This window comes from Canis lupus, chromosome 24 (genome assembly GCF_003254725.2).
Source record: "Canis lupus dingo isolate Sandy chromosome 24, ASM325472v2, whole genome shotgun sequence".
NCBI lineage: Eukaryota > Metazoa > Chordata > Mammalia > Carnivora > Canidae > Canis > Canis lupus.
Genome location: NC_064266.1, coordinates 26,436,269 through 26,449,830, shown reverse-complemented (window position 1 = coordinate 26,449,830; position 13,562 = coordinate 26,436,269). Strand labels below are relative to the sequence as shown.

The 13,562-nt window shown below is 45.5% G+C and overlaps 1 protein-coding gene across 5 annotated transcripts in view; it reads right to left on the bottom strand.

Annotated features, from left to right (window-relative positions):
- Window positions 1–13,562, bottom strand: part of CTNNBL1 (catenin beta like 1) — a 161,377-nt gene that overhangs the window by 16,152 nt on the left and 131,663 nt on the right. For all 5 annotated transcript variants that reach the window (XM_025470034.3, XM_035705466.2, XM_035705465.2 and 2 more), the window contains exons 12-13: window positions 12,568–12,665; window positions 10,424–10,504 (exon numbers count right to left, since the gene is read on the bottom strand). In XM_025470034.3, the coding sequence (XP_025325819.1) occupies window positions 10,424–10,504; window positions 12,568–12,665 (179 nt within the window). The remainder of the gene's footprint in view (window positions 1–10,423; window positions 10,505–12,567; window positions 12,666–13,562) is intronic.

Here is a 13,562-nt window from a genome sequence, read left to right as displayed (position 1 = left end):
ATAAAAGTAACATAAACATCCTAGGATTATCACAAGTTTCTCCCAGCCCTGTTATTTCCCTCATAACAGAACCTCTGGAAGAACCAAAGGAGTCTGATTAGGAACATGTGGATGGTTACATACTAGTAATACAGAAGTGGATTTGCTTCACTAGCAGTAGGGAGGAAACTGACTTATGCCCAACTGACCAATAAGACATGCTTCAAAGAAAAGAACGAAGCTGGCTAGCCCACGTGCAGAAATTAAACCTGCAGCTCCATGTTCTTAGCACATGGGTACTGAACTTAGTACTTGGGTACAGCAGGCCACAGATACCTCATTCTAAAAAGATACCCAACCTCCTTGCTTTCTTTCCCTCTTAAGAGACCCTCTGACATTACAAGAAGCATTTAATTAGACATTGGGAATTTTCTGAATTATGATGTGTTGATTCTTTTTTTTTTTTAAGATTTTTTTTTTTAAAGATTTATTTATTTATTCATGATAGACACAGAGAGAGAGAGGTGGAGACACAGGCAGAGGGAGAAGCAGGCTCCATGCAAGGAGCCCGACGTGGGACTCGATTCCGCGACTCCAGGATCGCGCCCTGGGCCGAAGGCAGGCGCTAAACTGCTGAGCCACCGAGGGATCCCCTGATGTGTTGATTCTACAAACAAGTTTCTCTGTCAAGACAGGACAGAGTACTGAACAAACACTAACTTACTCCTGTCCTGAGGCATGTCATCTAACTTTTCTTGGCCTCAGCTTCTTGGCTTTGAAATAAGAGGCCTGTCCTGGATCAGAGAAGGGAAATAGGTTTCATTCTGGGTGCCCACTCTAACTCACCACAGTGGCTGTCAAGTGCTCTACGTGAAAAAGGGTCAGGGTCATGGGGCCAACTGGAGCTTGTGGGGGAGGACCTTTGAGACCAGTCAACTGTGTTTGGGCTGACTGCAGGGTGGGGAGTGGCAGGAGCCCTACCTGTCTTCCCTGATATCGTGCTCTAGAAGGTTCCTTTTAGCTTTGATAACCTAGAGTGAATCTAGGACTGAGGCACCTCCATCACCAGATGGGATGGATTTCTGCCTGTATCTGGGTATCTATATGGACAGACTGAAGCTGTTGCCTGGCGGAGCTCCCAGACAGTCAGAAGAGCCACTGCGACAAAGGCCTCAAGTAGGAGGACATCAAGCGTCGTCACCCTGACACGACACAGCGGTCAGCATTGACAATGAGCTCATCCTCTCACAATAAATTAAACTTCCCTGCGACAGAAAGACAAGCCCCTGGATCTGCTGCTACATTAGATAGAACATCTTAAACAATCTGAACATATAAATCAAGTGCTCTTCAAATGGCAATACTGTTAATAGAGATTAAAGAGAAATTCTAAAAATCAAGTAACTTCCTTAAGTATTGTAAACATATCTTACTTTAAAAACTTTCAGTTTAAAAAAACAAAAACAAAAACAAAAAAACAAAAAAAAAACTTTCAGAGTGAAAATCTGTACATACATTAAACTGTACCTGAAATGAGACAGCAGAGTTAAGATATAAAGGAAGTCTTTTACAAATTAATTCATTCAACTCTCACCTCTGAGGAGAGTGAAGGTGACTGACTGTCTTCTTTGTGAAGCAATGACAATTTGACATCCACATAAGCGCTTTCTACTTTTGAAAGTAGAGCATCTTCATTAACCCCACATGCTTGTATGTGCCCTGTGTTGGGTATGCACATTTCAAATACCATTTTCAGATTTCACAGATGGAAAAATTGAGACAGATGTCAAATGACTGTCACTGAGTTTCGGTTAAAGACTCTGGTGGAACATGATTTCCTTGTCCAAGACCTTTTTCTATTTGTCCTTTTGCTCTGGCAAGAGACGGGATGCAACACATGGATAATGACAACGGTGCCCTTTCCTGAGTTCTCCCTGTGTGCTAGGCACTGGGCTAAGGCCACAAAGCTCACAGTTAAATAGGAGTTGGAGATAGGATGAAACCCACACAAGTTAGGTTCCGAGCCTGTGATTCCTTTCATAGTTCAAAGAAGGAAAAAGTTTGTTTAATAGACCTTTTCCAGTATTAGCAATATGAACAAATAGAGGACTTTTTTCTTGATGCCATTTCTAGGGTTTAATGCAAACCAGCTGCATTACGGACATCTGGCCTCCTTATCAATTGAAGAAACTTAAAAAAGGGGTGGGGCAGGGTTGGAGGTGGTGGGAATCCACAGCTTGGCCAGCAAATTCCACATGCCGTTTGGAAGAGTTGAAAAAACAGGAGACACTCTGAAAGGTTTTGTGTTGCTCATTCCATGAGAGTGGGCTAGAATAAAAACTTCGATGGTAATTCAGTGAATGGTGCATTAAGAAGAACAGATTGCAATTCACAGCAGCATGAGCCTGTTTGGGGGCTGCGAGAATAAAGAGATTCATCTCCAAAGATACACAAGGACGTGGTACGGGTGGTGTCAAGGTGCCATTTCTGCAGGTTTGTGTGTTGTTGTCCCCTCCCCCAGCCACATCCTCACTTTAAATGTTAATCTGTCATCAGGAGTGCTACCGAATCACCACCTTTCTACGCACCCCGCCCCCCTCAGCAGGCAAGTCACAAGCCTCCAAATGAGCATGTGGATGCCATTTCTAATCTGCCCCTGACAGGCAGCGAGCTGCCCCTTGCTGATGGAAGCAGACAGTCATAAAAGAAGCTGCTATGAAGCCAATAAGAATCCTTCTTGCCTTAATAAGAGGGGATGTGACTTGGAGCCCCGATGGGTCACAGCTACTGTCTACAGTCAGGGGCAAGAACTGTCCCACCATTTACAAAAGGCTCATTTCTTTTTTCTTCAAAAGCAAGGGGAGAATTTAAGCCAAGGGAGAGAGACAGGTAAGTGGAGGTGTGTGTGTGTTGTGTGTGTGTGTGGGGGGCACTGTGCACAAACACAAGCAAATAAAACCTTCTTCTAAGAGCTTCTAAAATAGGGCAGACCATTAGAGAAGGATCCTGAAGACTGCCAGTCATTTTTAGCTAGGGAAACCGAGGCTGAAGAAATAATAAAAGGGATTTTTTTTAAGAATGCATAACTACCTGATAGCAGCTCTGGTAAGAATCCAAGACTCTCAGGTCAGATCTTTGCCCCCATAGAAGAAACAGACTATATGTCAGGCCAACCCTAGCACATAAGCACATGGACTCGTTGCTATAAACAGTCTCATTAATCTTCAAAATGACCCTCTGGTAAAGTTACCATCAAAACTGAAACATGCATAGGGCAAGTCATCTCCCCCAAAACAGAGTTCTTGTGTGGCTGAGCTGAGATTTAACCTTGGGCCATATGACCTCAGGATTCATGTTCCTTCTATGCTACCAGGATGCCTCCATGATGGGTTTGTCTTCCATTTCTGAATCTACCGAAAAAACAAAACAAAAAATACCCACGACTGCTCATTTGAATCTTGACAACATATAAGTCAGCCTTGAGAGAACCAGAGCTTCTGTGACAGCAGATATAAGAACACAAGGCCAGAAAATAACAATCCTGTTTGGAGCACCGAGGAAGGAAGATCAGCCTCTGCTTGTGGAGACTCAGCTTTAGAGGGAGAGACAAGTATACAGGCCAAAAACACTTTCAATAATAGCTACCACTTATGGCATACTTCCTTGTGCCAGAAACTATTCTAAGTGATTTCTATATATTAATCTATTTCATCTTCCCTGAAACCCTTCAAGATAGGCATTATTATTCTCCTCCTTTTCCTGACGAGGAAACTGAAGCAGAGGCAAGATTTGGGTCTATGCTGTGCAGGCTGCAGCGCACAGGGAGCTCCTGGGAGACACGGCAGGGGGTGGGGGGAGGGCAGGGGAGGCTTTCTGCAGGAACTGGCACAGTAATCCTAAGCAGCACACTTGGCACATGGTACATATTCAACATGCATCTACTGACTTTTCTGCCAAAGCTCTTGAGGATACAGAAGAATTAGCTAGCTATAGGAGACGGCTGTGGGAAAGATGGCACAGACAGGTATTCTGGGTAAACAGCAATGGGCCTTCTCCTAGAAGGCTCCAGGAGAGAAAGGTTAAGAAGGCTCAGGTGCCACAGAGCGGCTTTTGCACATCACAAGGAGAGGAGTGGTGAGGGATGCAGCTGGGGGGCAGGGTGGTGCAGGCTGGGGGCCTGAGTGGGAGAGCCTGGCAAGGCCTGGAAGAAATTCAAAGCATATCTATCCTGCAGGTAATACAGAGCCAGTATGTACTGGGTTTGGGTAGGGGAGTGGCATAAGTGCATTTTCAGCTTAGAAAAATCTCTGGTTACTGTGTAGGAAATGGATTTGGAGAGGACAAACCTAGGGACAGGGAAACTAGTTAGTGAGGAACATGTTACACTCATATAAAAAGAAAAGACGCTGGCTGCTGGAGTGTATGTAGTGGTAGTGAGGACAGGGGAATGTGAAGAGGCTACACAGAGGTCAGAGGTAAAACCTATTAGGTGCATGTGTGGTGGGAGCAGGAAAGAAAGGAAGAAAAGGATGCTGCCCAGGTTTCTGACCTGGTGAAACTGGTGACTGGCCCTGGTATGATGGGAAGGGGTTAGGGCCACAGATGTGGCTTTGGACTCACTGAGTCTAAAAAGTCTAGGTGATGTCCTGTGGGAGGGGCTATGAGAGCCTGTAGATGCTTGGGAGTTGCCAGTGCATAGCCCTGATCTTACCAGGCCTGCAGCAAGCCCATGAAGACAGTAGCAGAGGGTCTAGGAACCCCTCTAAAACAGGAGGGCAGGGAAGATGAGAAAAGCCAGAGCACGCAGGACCACACTGCAAGGTAAGTGGCAAAGGCACAAGACCAGAACTGAGCCCCTCTGACTCCTCCACTGGCAGAAAGGATGATCAATTGGGAAGGGGGCAGGCAGGGTGTCTCAGGGAGAGGAAAAAGCACCAGGACATACCCTCCTCCACCATAACTGGCTTCTACAGGCTGTCAGCTGTGTTCTGGCAAATTCTTGGACAGGGAAAGTATGGCAACTACTGGTTTAAAGAACAGCTGGAAGGAACTCTCAACAAGATTCTTTCTTCTTTAAGCATGTCTCAGAAGCCTCCAGCATAGTTAGCAGAGGAATCAATGGCAGTCTCCTGTCTACATCCTTACCCAGTGCTTTGGGATCACATACCCCATGCATCCATTCCTGTGCTCCACCCCCTTCTGTACATATCTTCAAAGGAGTTTCAAATGCTAAGGAAATAGACCAAGTCTGTTTCAGACATCAAGTCCTGTGGATACTGTTTCATTACAAGGAGTCCATCTTTCTCTTTCCAGGATAAAGCCTAGAATGATTTAACTGTGGCAAAATTAGCATGCAATTTGTAAGTCATTACAGTGCAAAGTATGTGGTAAGAACACTTTATTGAATAAACCTGCTGAGTATAATTTTCCCAGGAACTAAAAAAGGGAAACCTCTCTGCAAGGCTCTCCTCCCTCTTTTAAAATCCCTGCCAGTACCTATATAATTATGTCTCACTTCTGACGGTCAGAAGCCAGGCATCTCTGTACATTTAACCAAGAGAAGCCAGAAGGAACCAATGAGAAGTCAGGACATCTTCCCAGTAATAGGGACCTTGGTGTTTTCTGGGCTTGATGTTGTTTGGGAAGTTAGGTGAAATCTGCTGAGACAAGCATCCTGGATATTTACAGATCACGGAGAATTGCTGCTCACTAGAAGAGTCTAAGAATTACACACCCTTTAAAAGTTCAGGTCAAATCTAGTTAACCAGGAGCCCCGAGGGCATGTCCAGATACACTGTGGCTCTGGAATCGAACAGTCACTGAACACAACATGAAAGCAGTGGGCCATTGCCCCAGATGTGGGAGTCTTTGACGGTCACAGATTACTGCAGTAATGTGATTCAAACCAAATGTGTGTAGAACTTATCAGCTTGTCCTGTAGACTCTTCTAAATAGGAGTGTTTTACCTTGGTGAACACTGCCACAGGTAGGCCACAGAATCTACAGAGATGTCCTTAGGTATTTTTGATGATGGGGCTAATCATAGAGCAAACAAAAAAGAGGATTAAAAATGAGAGTTAAGGAATAATGTAGAAAAAACCTGGGACGTTCAATTTTCCTTAATACCCAGGGACAAATATTAATTTCATCTCATGAGTGATGGTCCTTCCTTTAGTGCATATCGGTCACTATATAAGTGCTGAGAAAATGATGAACAAGAGAGATCACAGCCCCAGAGACAGACAGTAAACAAACAAATACTTAGAGGTTATGAAGGGGCCTTGGAGATGGGGGTGACACCACCTTACATATGGTGATCACTGAAAACTCTGAGGAAGTGACATTTAGGCTGAGACCTGAAGGTGGAGGGAAGCACCGGCATGAGAAGAGCCAGGACAGTGGGGAGAAGCAAATGCAAAAGTGCTAAAGCAGGAAGGAGTGCACAGTGGCTGGAGAGGACGCTAAGGAAATAGGGAGCTCAGATCCTGTATAATGTTGCAGTACTAGGGGAGTTAGAAAGTATGTGTGTATGTAAGGGTGATGGGGTGCAGAGTCCTTAAAGAGACAATGAAAGGTTTTCCAGCCATGAGCTATGTGCCAAGCCCTGTGAAACAGCCTTCAGGTGTTATTTCACCAAATCCCTCCTTTTGTGATTCCCCAAAGTACACAGGTTGGGACATGCATCTTAGAAAGAAAACACACTGAAAAAGAAAATAAGATAACTTAAGCTATCTGTCCATAGTCAGCAGAAAGAAGCCGGGCTCTAAAGCCCATGTTCCCCTTCTCACCCTCTGCTCCTGGGGTTTTAACTTCCCACTCGCTCCTCCTTTGCTCCTGCTCCTCTTCAGTTAGAAATGCCTGATGCATTTCTATCTTTTAACGTGTGGCTTGAACCTTGCCTCATGTAAGAAACTGCTGAGGGTGCCCCGGGCACAGTCAACTGCTCCCTGCTTCCTGGTTGCCTCTAGCCCTTGTCAGCAGCTCCTGGGCCCCTTCTTCCACAGGCACTTCTAACTCTCACCCCCTGCCAGCGGCTGGCCCAGTGCCTCGCATAGAGCAGGCGCCTGAGAAACATTTGCCAAATGACTGGATTCTCTCCAGTGAATCTTGGTCAATTGTGAACCGGGGCCATTTGCATTGTACCCATGGAAGTCTGAAGTGTGCGGGGAAGATAGGGGCTCTGAAACACTAAAACTGTCAATACCTGACTCCCCATTACCTGGGTCAGTATCTGACCCTGTTATCTAGGGTGTTTTCTGTTGCAGGCTTGGTGAAGTGTGGAAGTGTGGGAGATATTTATTCATTACTGATCTGACAGTCAATGTCATCAAAAGCCTGAGAAATAAGCATTCATTCGAGTCAACAAATATTTGCTGAGTTCCCAATGGGTGTAGGACATCCAAGTTTAATGGAGATGAGGTGGGGTGAGGCACAAATTGTTTATGACTTAAGAGAGAAGAGTGCATGAAGGAGAGGTGAAAAAGAGGTCGTTTTGTTCTGAGTCACTTTACACCTGCCAGGCGGCTGCATCTGCCAGGACGGAGCCCAAGTGCTGGCAGAGAGCACGGCTCATAAATGCATCCCTCACCGCCCCCCCCCCCCCCCCCCGCCCTGTCTCTCTGAGCAACACTGAGGCTGCTGAGCACTAATGGCCTTGGAATGTTTGCCAGTGCCCAGCAAAATGGCCTTGGCATCAAGGAGACAGATGTTTGTCGGGGAATGGCAGGAGCCCTGGTGCCCAGGGCACACAGCAGCTCTGTGAAGGCTGGGGGAAGAGTGGCTGCGGCCATTACTCTCCGTCAGTGCTAATCAATTTCACACCCTCTTCAGTGCTGATAATAGATAATCTTGTGGGAAGCGGGCCAAGTTTCCTAACAGCCACATGCAAGCTGCTCCCTCACGCCCAACAGCTTACTTGGTCTCCATCAGAAAAACGTCTACTCCAGCTTCCCCTCAAATGAAGTCTATGATGGTGCCAACACTCTGGTCTGTTAGGGGGACTCCTTCTGGGACAGATGGCAAGGAGGATACCCTCAGGAGAAGGGCTGCCTGGCTAGCTTAAAAGCTGTACAAGAACGACAAAGGAAGCTAGGAGCGCCAAGCAGCAGCAGCAGTATGCTTTACACTTTGTCTTTATAACAACCCCAAAAAGGAAGTGTTATTTCCATTTTACACATGAGACAAAGTTTAGAGATCAGCTCATTTGTCCAAGGTCTCAGAGCTAGGACATGGCAGAGCTGGAATCCAAATCCAGGGATTTGTGACTCCCCACTCACCTAACCTTTTCTTGGAGGTTGCTGTTCCTCTGATCAACCCCTCACTGCACTTTAATCCACCCCACTGCTAAAGCTGGCAGGGTTACCAAAGGATGTGCACTTGAACCTGAGAGACAACATTAAGTTGAAGGGATCACCTGAGAGATCACCTTTGCTGAAACCATGTTATAGCTAAGAAACTGGCTACATGAAGCCTGGTGACAAGCCATGGCCACACAGTGACCAAGAGATGGTACCTGCTTAAAATTATTAGGTTCCCTCAACTCCCAAGTGCTCTTCCTATCCCTGAAAATCTCCAGCAGGCAACACAGGTCCTCTGTCAGAGCTGGAGTTCTGTCTTGTGGCCAGTTCCCTACAAAAGTCTCAGGAAATTTCAATTTCTTTCTAATTATCATTCAGATGAAGAGAGAAAGAAGACATTACTCTGGGACTTAAATAGGCACTAAGTGTCCAGCACACACAAGTTACTGTAAAGGGAAGAAAAGATGGAAAAGGAAACCCTGTCAAAGAATAAAATAAAGGGGGCGGGAGAGTAGAACAAAAGAAATGGGTTTGCCACATGGTAGCATCTGAAGTCCAGCCTCAGAATGCAGAGTCTCTGCTTTTTCTTTTCTTTTCTTTCCTTTCCTTTTCCCTTTCCCTTGCCCTTTCCCCCTTCCCTTCCCTTCTCTTCCCTTCCCTTTCTTTTCTTTTCCTCTAAAGATTTATTTACTTATTTATTCATGAAAGACACACAGAGAAAGAGATAGAGAGGCAGAGACACAGGCAGAGGGGGAAGCAGGCTCCATGCAGGGAGCCCAACGTGGGACTCAATCCCAGATCTCCAGGATCACGCCCTGGGCTGAAGGCGGCACTAAACCGCTGAGCCATTGGGGCTGCCCGAGTCTCTGTCTTTCATCTGGTAGGAGTATCACTGTATAAATGAAGAATGTCCCAGTCAGTCAATTCAATCAATCAACAAACATCTGAGGACTTACTAGGTGGAGGGAAATAACGAGAACAGTAACCACAGCTACCTGTCCACCAGCATTCATAAATGAAGGTATAGCTTGTGAAAGGGGAGGGGTGGATACGAAGGGGTGAAGAGAAGCAAGACACAGACCCCAGGGTCACTCTCTCTTCCCAGGCTCTGGGCTCTCGCCTGGCCTGAGGGCAGATGCTAGTGTCGCTCCCTGTGCACGTGGCCCTACCCCATAGCTTCACTGCTCTGACAGAGCCAGATGCAAGCAGGTGCTGGAACCGGCTCTCCCACTGATGAGGGTCAAAAGCCTCCAGTGCATCTTTAAGGCAAGAACGAAAAAAGAATGGAGTGATATAGTCGATAAAGATCACAAAGAAAATGAAGTCTATTATCGACTTTGAAAAAAAGCAAGGAAAGGATCCTTCGGCAATGTGACCAAAGACTGAGGAATGTCTTATGGGGATGAGAATACAGACTGGACATTAAACAACATGAATGCTTGTCCTGATGAAGGTGATAAGTGAGAAGGGTAGAGGCCAGAGATGGCAGAGAACAAAATGGAAGCAGGTGGAAAGTACAGAAGGCAGGACACCAGCACCACAAGCACAGCTCCTCGAAAAAAAAACCTGACAGGTTTCGTCTCCCTCAGCAGCCACGAGCAGAAGCAGTTCGGGTAGTCCTCTGAAACCTGACATGCAGGCTTTGCTGCAGTGCATCTAAGCATTTCTCTGGGTCTCCAGTTTTACATCCGTCAATGAGAGACCTCGAACATTCCTTCTAGTCCTCATGCCCTGTGATCACCCTCTCCCTCGGTGCTTCCCTTATGGCTGCAGAAGCCAGCAGGAGTGTGAACCAATATGGACTCTGCTATCTCTGCCAACGTGGTACCAAGTCACAGCACTGCACTTGGCCAGATTTTCTGAGAGCAGCTCATGTCAGGGGTACTGGTGCTGTCCCCCAAACCCCCGGGGCCAGACAGGGATCAACCCAACACATCCTCCCTCTTTAATAACTTGCACTGCTATTAGAAGAGCAGGTATAACCACTGGCAGACTGTTACCTGCTGTGCTCTAACAACAGGTTAGGTGGCACGGGAGGGTAGACGACACCTGTACCCTTGGCCTGTCCTGTGGGCACAGAGAAGGTACAAAGGGACCCAAATGGAACGCAAGTCAATAGCCAGCAGAAGATAGGCAGGGATACGTACATGTTTTTCCCCTTCAATCTTCTTGTCCGCCACCTGCATTGCGTCCAGATACTTAAAATGCAACTCCATCAGTCTGTCAACCTGAAAGAGAGATATTTCAGACATGAGTGAGAAGGAAAAAGAATACCGAGGCAAGAGAACAGTGGGGCTCCCATTCATCTCACTGTCACTCTTTACAATAGGAGACCCACTCTCCCACTTCTAACATCAGGGATGAGCTCTGCTTAAGGAACACGGAAGGAATAGGTTGAAGAGCTGGGGCAGAACAACCCAACACCTGGGTTGGGTGTGGTGTGAACATGGGCCTATTTCCCAAAGGACGCTGCATTCCCAGCCCTTCTAGGGCTCCTGTGATTTTGAGTTGTTAAAAGCAAATAAATAAATAAAAATTCAAGTCCCTTCTTGCAAAGAGAAGGAGCTTGAAGTTACATACTTGGTATTCACTTAGAACTTTATAGAAATTTCTTTTTTCGAACTGAAACCTTTCATGTTCAGATCCTACCCCAGAGCTGATCTTTTTTTTAAAAAGGTCTGAGTAAAATCTCTTTAGTTGCTTTCGAGTCAGAAGAGAGTACAGGAAAAAAACTCTTTCAGCAACTTAAAAAAAGGCCCTGACTTCTGCTCACCAATAACTTAAAAATCAGTTTTCAAGTTAGCAAAAGTCATACTTCAAACATGGCCTGAGGAACATTTGGTGGGTTTGAAAAAGTTTCATTTTCCCTAAGACTTCCAAAGACTGAACAAATACTGTGAAACCAGCCTAGACTTCTAAACTATCTCTTTACTAGGTTGGCACCATCACGGCTCTTGGCAACCCTGGTATTTACTCAAGAGCTTATAGTGGTTAACAGCAGATGGTGCTTCAACACGGCTTGAGAGTCCAGGAGGACTGTGCCCAAACCCTCTCTGGATAACAATGATGACCCCAAGATCTTACAATCTTACATATTTCAGTTTATGGAGTTTTTTTTTTTTTTAATGGAGTATTTTCATGTCTATTATTTCCTTATACCTTAATAAAAAATCTGAGAATGTAGGCAGGAAAGATAGTGACCTTAATTTTAAAGATGAAACTGAAGCACAGATGTTAAATGTCAGCAGGGTGACACAACTGCTAAGGTGCTCTGTGCCTAACCTCATGACAGCCTCTTCCCTGTGCTATGCTGCTTAGTGAGGCTGGAAAAAAGCTCTGACGCAAGCTCAGAGAGATAGTCATAAACCTCTCTCCATAGGATGACGAGCTTTCAGCCTTACCTTGGACATGGGAAGGAAAGAAATCATGGTAAGTCATAAAAGGGGCTTTGGTCCTTGATTTTATTCATCTAGAATGAGCTAACTCATGAGGGTGGCGTGACTATGGTAGACTGTGATCATGGACAAGTGACATAATGTCTCCAAGCTTCAGTTTCCTCATCTGCAAATGTGGACAAAAGCCATACAGAAGGTAAACCCCACGGTGCTGGGAGAATACATGCAACAACGAAAAGAATCTGCTGAGTCTATCAATCCACAGGAATTATTAAATACATGGTGGCTCTTGTTACTGTTAAAACTCTTATGGTTTGGCCTGCTAAATCACAATGTGAACGATGCATCTAATCTCATTCACGTGATCATTCCCTATCCCCTGGGCCACTGAGGACAAGTTCACAGAATCTTATGTTCACACCAGTATCTTCCATCGCTGCCACCTAGGAAGGCCTCATTTAGTCTCCCCCTCTTTGACTCTTCGATATGGGAATTAATGTGTCCATTTCAAAGACAGGGAAAACGAGGCTCAATGTGGCACACATGTTGAAAAGAGCAAAACCAGGTTCAAATTCAGCTATCTGAATCCAAAGCCTACAGTTCCTGATCACTTTGCCATGCTGTGCAACCTCCGACCCAAATCCAAGTTCATCCCACTCTCATTGGGTCTAAAAATCTCCCTAAGATACTAGTTGCTGCTGCCCTAAGGTGCTACTTCTCCCAGAAGGATGTATGTGGAGAAGAGAGGCAGGATCACCAGAAAAACCTGAGACCCAAAGCCATGCCGGCAGATATTTTAGGGCAGGGGTGCTCAGCTCAGCACCTCCTGGATTGCATCATAAAGAGCACCGCCGCCCCCCCCCCCCCCAGCCTTACCGCACAGCACGCACACCCACCTTCTCACTGTCATTTTCAGTGAATTTATTCAGAAGCCGGGTTCGCTGCTGCCCTCTCAGGTTCCGCAGGAGGGAGGCCAGGATCGAACAGACATGCTCTGGGTTGGGAAGGAGAAAAGGGAACATGCTGTGATCAGAGCGGTAATTATTACCTCTCTTCAAGCCTGGTCTGGTTCTATTGGAAGAGGAATAAGTAGGCCTTCCCTGACTGCTGCTATTGATTAATAAGACAAGAACTTAAATTGTGTCATTCGAAACCTGATCTTCACATGCTGCACAAGAAACGTATTCAAAAGGGGTGATATCCTCAAGGACAACTTGAGTGAGTGAATCAAAACTAAGTTAGAACTTCTTGTCTGCCTGGAATTAACTGATTTTTATTGTCCACAACAGAACCTTAAACTACTGCCCCATTTATAGAAATAACCTGCAAACAGAGCATGAATGTCAGCTCTGAGATGAGTACATAATGAACAAACAAGGTGTCTTCAATCATATTCTCAAATCACCTCATCATTTCCCCAGGTAAAAATCCCAGAATTAAGTAAGAGACACGATAGGGTGCCAGGGTTATCACTTCCATTCTGGTACAGCTAAAACTCCTTCAAGTTTGAAAGCAGCTGGCCAGTAAGTACTTCAAAATGGTAACAATGCTTTTCGAGTTCAAATAACCCCCAGGCTTCTATTATGAACTACTATTTTTCTACCTTGGGAAGAAGAGGGTAATTGAAGGGTATATTATAGGCTTTAGCTGTGAAGAGATTCTTTTCTTTAAAAAGAATTTTTAAAAATCAAGAATAATGACCTTGAAAAGGAAGCGGTGAAAGTCTAGTCATGGAGAAATGGCAGAGTGAAGTTTATTTTGAAATAATGCCCACAGTGTGGGCAACAAATATTCTATTTGAAAAGTGACTGACGAACATCTTCACATGTCAAACCTCCCTTGAGTTCTCAGAAAGTCACCAATTAATTAAAGCCACCGGTAAGCATGCACC